Source organism: Tinamus guttatus, unplaced genomic scaffold (assembly GCF_059628265.1).
Source record: "Tinamus guttatus ecotype Peru unplaced genomic scaffold, ASM5962826v1 Tinamus_guttatus_pri_ptg000743l, whole genome shotgun sequence".
NCBI lineage: Eukaryota > Metazoa > Chordata > Aves > Tinamiformes > Tinamidae > Tinamus > Tinamus guttatus.
Window position 1 is genome coordinate 58,076 of NW_028289277.1, and position 4,870 is coordinate 62,945.

The window sequence follows — 4,870 nt, forward strand, 5'->3', positions numbered from 1 at the left end:
CTTCTGAAGCCCAGTCTCTATTCTGCTCCTGTCCTTCTGCACTCCCTCAGCATTAGGCACTCCAGATTCTCATAGGCACAGGAGGCAAGGCAGGCACTGACTATCCCATCCCTGATCAGTTTGTCCTTGTTTGAAATGTCCAGATACCAGAAAGCATCGTCCTTATCAGCCCATCTGGCAGCTGTGCAAAAAAATTCTCCTGGATGTCCTCCAGAAGTCTCCCAGACTGCTTGCACCCTGCAGTTTGCCTTTCCAGGTTGTGATAGGGGGATTAAAATCTGCCCAACAAGAACCAGGGCCAGTGAACCTTGACAGCCTGTGATCCAGACACGCTAAGGTCCTCATTAGCCCAGTGCCTGTTCATATAATATGATGGACTGAGCAGATGTTGAGGGGAGGAGAGCAAGAAGGGCTTGAGAGTGCAAAGAATCTCAAGATACCTTGGTGTGATGTGCCTCTCATTTATGCAGCACACATGGATGTAGACGGGATGGACTTTCCCTACAGACAATGCTGGATTTCTTTTTTTTGGGTTCAGGACAGAACCCTAGGATTCCCTGGAGCACTTGCCCCACAAGCCCTCCCTGTTCGCAGGGATTGTTTCCCTGTAGGTCCAATGTGCTAGAGACATATGATTGAGCTGGACAAGCCAGGCATCTGACAAGGCTCTTCCAGCACTTTTCAACGCCATCAAATCAAGTGTCTGCACTGAATTACAAGAGCTGCTGGTTAATACTGGAATCTTCCTATACCTCAGCTGGAGTGAGTGGGGCTCTCGATGTGTTTGGCACCAGGAGGTCATTTCAGATAGACAAGACAATTCCCCACCTGATCCTCACCTCATCCTCTAGGATGTTGCAGGCTCCCCAGTTCCTGCATCAGAGCAAGCAGACACTGACACCACATCTGTGTGTGGCACATTTGCCTTGGACCACATCTGTCTCTTCAACTGTCACCAGATATCTGTGTGTAAGCGACTGACTCTTCCATCTCCAATGATTATAGTGGTAGCTTACACAGAGCACACATGCACTCCTCTGTGTTGTGCTCACTTTGTTTTTGGCAAGGGGAATCCCACCGATGGCATCTGTGGAATTTACAGGAATAATCTGAATATCACTTCAGACCCAGGCCTGGGGGTCTGAATTCTGTAATGCCCAGATTGATTAATCCTAATCAAAAACTGAACAACATCTCAGTGAGTTCACTTTTGTCCCATCTAGGTGTCCCTGTCTGGTTGAGAGGTGAAAATCATTCTTCCAGAGCGGGACATTCACAAGCTCCTCATCCTCTGACGAAATAAATTGCAATGTTGGAACTTCTCTCCACTCACGAGAAAAGAAAAAAAGATGATTATTTTAGTTTGCTCGAGGGAACATTTCCCAGGAGGAGGGGGCACAAGGGACAGAGAAATTGGTGAGTTCAGCTGGGCCTCTACTCCTGAGCGGGGCCAGGCTCCTGGGACGGAGGCAGCTCGTGGCAGCCTGGCAGCACTGCCCAGAGACAGCCGAGTGCAGGAGCAGCTCCTGTGCCAAGAACAGCAGGGCTGCGGGCGCTGCCTGCTGCTGCGGACAGCAGAGGAGAGAAGGCAGCGAGAGGGGAACGGCAGTGTGGAGCGGGAGCAGAGCTCATTGTGGGGGAAATCTTCACAGCCCTTGAAACAGTGAGTCTCTGTCTGCAGGGCAATGCTGCTGAGGTTCCTGGAGGGGGTGTCTGCATCCCAGCCAAACCATGGCTCATAGGATTTTTAATGGTCTCTCTCCTGGAGTAAACAGGACATAGCAGGAGGAGGAGATGCTTCAGGGCAGGAATTCCCTGACGCATGGTCAGAGGATCAGGTGTGCTTCTCTTGGGTATGCCACTTGAACACAGGGCTGTAGAGCTGTGAAGGCAGGGAGTGCACCAAGGTCTGCCTGGGGCTGTGATTCAGAGCAGTGTCCCTGTACCTCATGGTGCTGTTTGCCCAGGGCAGTGACTCTGCCACCTGTGAGGGTCAGCACACAGCCTCTCCAGGGAGCTCCCTGTGCTGCTGTGGGGAGAAGCTTTGGGTGGGCAGAGAGATCCCTGACAGGGCAGGTTCTTTCTGCCTTTGAGAGGTGCTGCAGGGGTCAGGTTCTGCTCACAGCTCCAGCACATGCGTAGGACATGTCTGAGGGGCCCTTTCAAGAGGAAAATCAAGAGAAGAGCTGCTGGAAGGAGAAGGAGCTTTCCTCCAGGTCTCTGTGCTTTCACTTTCCTAATTTTGACAGGGAGAAAGAAGGAACAAGTTTTCTGTTTTGGCAATGAGCTGGGAGTCGTAAACCTTCACTCTGAGAGATTGATAGGTCTGTGAGAAATGTCAGTGAGCTGCTTCATCCCCACTTTAGCCTAAAGGCAGCATCAGCATCTTCTTTGCAGCATCCTAGGACTTTCTGTGACCTGCTCATTCCAACCTGCAACCACAGAGCTGGCCCTGGACATTGCCAGAGGTTTTTGTAGGGCAGAACTGAGCACCCAGAGGGTGACATGGGATCTTTGAGTAGTGACAGGGACAAGACACTAGGACAGAGAAAGAGCTGCCAGCAGGGACAGCTCCAGGCAGCAGAGATGGGTAGGGAAGGAGAAGGAACTGCAGGGCATGGGACTCTGCTGAACTCTGCAGCCAGAGCTGTGGCAGAGGAGAGGGGCATCTCTTTGGTGCCTCTCCACCAAAGGGCTGAGAGGGGCAGTGCTGCAATGTCCCCCTCTGCAAGGTGCCTGCGGGTAAAGTGAAGGTTTTCCAGAATGCCTCTCTGTCCCTCTCCTTGCCTCCCTTGGCAACAGGGTCATGGTGTTGCTCCTTAATCCTTCTCCTGTCCAAGCTGCTCCTGTTCTTGCTCTCTGCTTCCTGTGCTTGGGAGGATTCAGCTGCAGTTCAGGGAGCAAAGCTACAAGTAGTGAAAAAGAAGGATTTCCAAGGGAGTGAGGTCTCCACAGCCACATTCTGTCCTGTGGATCTCCAGGAAATGCAGTACAGGGAAATGAGTTGACTCTCCCTTAAGGAAAGTCCTTCTTAAATCCTCACGGTCATTTGGCTGTTACCCTGTGGTGTCCTGCAGGCTGCCACCTGCCCTCCGGAAAGCCTCTGCTGTCTCATGGCATATCTGTGGTATCTCAGCGACCCATGGGGAACCTATGGAAATACTGATAGTATGGAAGTGATGGTGGGAGGCTGTAAATGGGCAGCAGAAAAAGCTCTTGTGTGTTTTTTGCTAGAAGGGGAGTGTGGAGACCTCTCTCAGGTGCATGTAGAAAGGGTCAGAGATGGGAACCCTGAAACCCAGCAGGGACTGCTCGCTTTTTAGAGTCACATCATTTTCTAGCTAGAAGAGGCATGAGCCTCAGAGATCTGGGAATGAGACAAATAGATAAGAAAATGTCATTAATTTGTTTATTTTCCTTTTAAGAGTGTCTCCTAACTTGTCTCTGTTTTTTAATAGAATTTGGGTGAGTTTCCCATATGTATGGGGACGAAACGTCCAACAGCAGCTCATTCAATGAGTTCCTGCTCCTGCCATTCTCAGACACGCGGGAGCTGCAGCTCTTGCACTTCTCGCTCTTCCTGGCCATCTACCTGGCTGCCCTCCTGGCCAACGGCCTCATCATCACAGCCGTAGCCTGCGACCACCACCTCCACACCCCCATGTACTTCTTCCTCCTCAACCTCTCCCTCCTTGACTTTGGCTTAATCTCCACAACTATCCCCAAATCCATGCACAATTCCCTGATGGACACCAGAGCCATTTCCTACTTGGGATGTGTTGGCCAGGTCTTAAGTTTTACTATTTTCATGGCAGCTGAGTATTCTCTCCTCACAGTCATGGCCTATGACCGCTACGTTGCCATCTGCAGACCCCTGCACTACGGGACCCTCCTGGGCAGCAGAGCTTGTGTCAGAATGGCAGTAGCTGCCTGGGCTACTGGTTTTCTCTATGGCCCCCTGCACACCATGAACACATTTTCCCTGCCACTCTGTCAAGGCAATGTGGTGGAGCAGTTCTTCTGTGAGATCCCCCAGATCCTCAAGCTCTCCTGCTCACACTCCTACCTCAGGGAAGCTGGGATTATCGTGTCTAGTGCCTGTTTAGGCTTTAGGTGTTTCATTTTCATTGTGGTGTCCTACGTGCAGATCTTCGCTGCTGTGCTGAGGATCCCCTCTGAGCAGGGCCGGCACAAAGCCTTTTCCATGTGCCTCCCACCCCTGGCCGTGGTCTCCCTGTTTCTCAGCACTGGTCTGTTTGCCTGTCTGAAGCCCCCCTCCATCTCCTCTCCAACTCTAGATCTGGTGCTGGCTGTTCTGTACTCAGTGGTGCCTCCAGCACTGAACCCCCTCATCTACAGCATGAGGAACAAGGAGCTCAAGAATGCCTTAAGGAAAGTGATTTCATGGACATTTTTCAGCAGTGGTAAAATTGCCACATCTCTCTACAAATGACTCTTTCTGTATCCCAACAGATTGAGTACTGTTTCATCGTGTTATTTTTATTGTGTCTTTCATTAGTAGTAATAATGGTTATCATGTTGCTACACAAGTTCTTGGATTCGTGGTATTTAGTCTGATACTGCTCACCTAGTCCATTAAATTGTGTTGAATGCTGTATCAGGACAGGCTCCCTCAGTGACTCCTATATAATAGAAAAGGTTCTGTCCAGTGCACTGCCTGAAGGCTGGGCTTCCTTCAAAGCTGGTGTCAATAATATGCCCAAGAAACTGCACACCAGAAGGGCCTGCTGAGCAGCTTGCTCCATGGGTTCAGCATCAAAAACTCATCATCTTGTAATGATCTCTACAGAGATCAAGGGGTGGATTTGGGAAGCACTTATCAGTGTCCAAGAATAGTGTAGAGGTTGAA

General features: G+C 50.6%; 1 protein-coding gene across 1 annotated transcript; it reads left to right on the forward strand.

The window, feature by feature from the left end:
* The first annotated feature begins 3,478 nt into the window (after positions 1-3,478).
* On the forward strand, positions 3,479-4,453 carry LOC148591565 (olfactory receptor 14C36-like). Its single transcript, XM_088537296.1, has one exon. It carries the CDS (start codon positions 3,479-3,481, stop codon positions 4,451-4,453), a length of 975 nt encoding a protein of 324 aa, XP_088393422.1.
* The last annotated feature ends 417 nt before the right edge of the window (positions 4,454-4,870 follow it).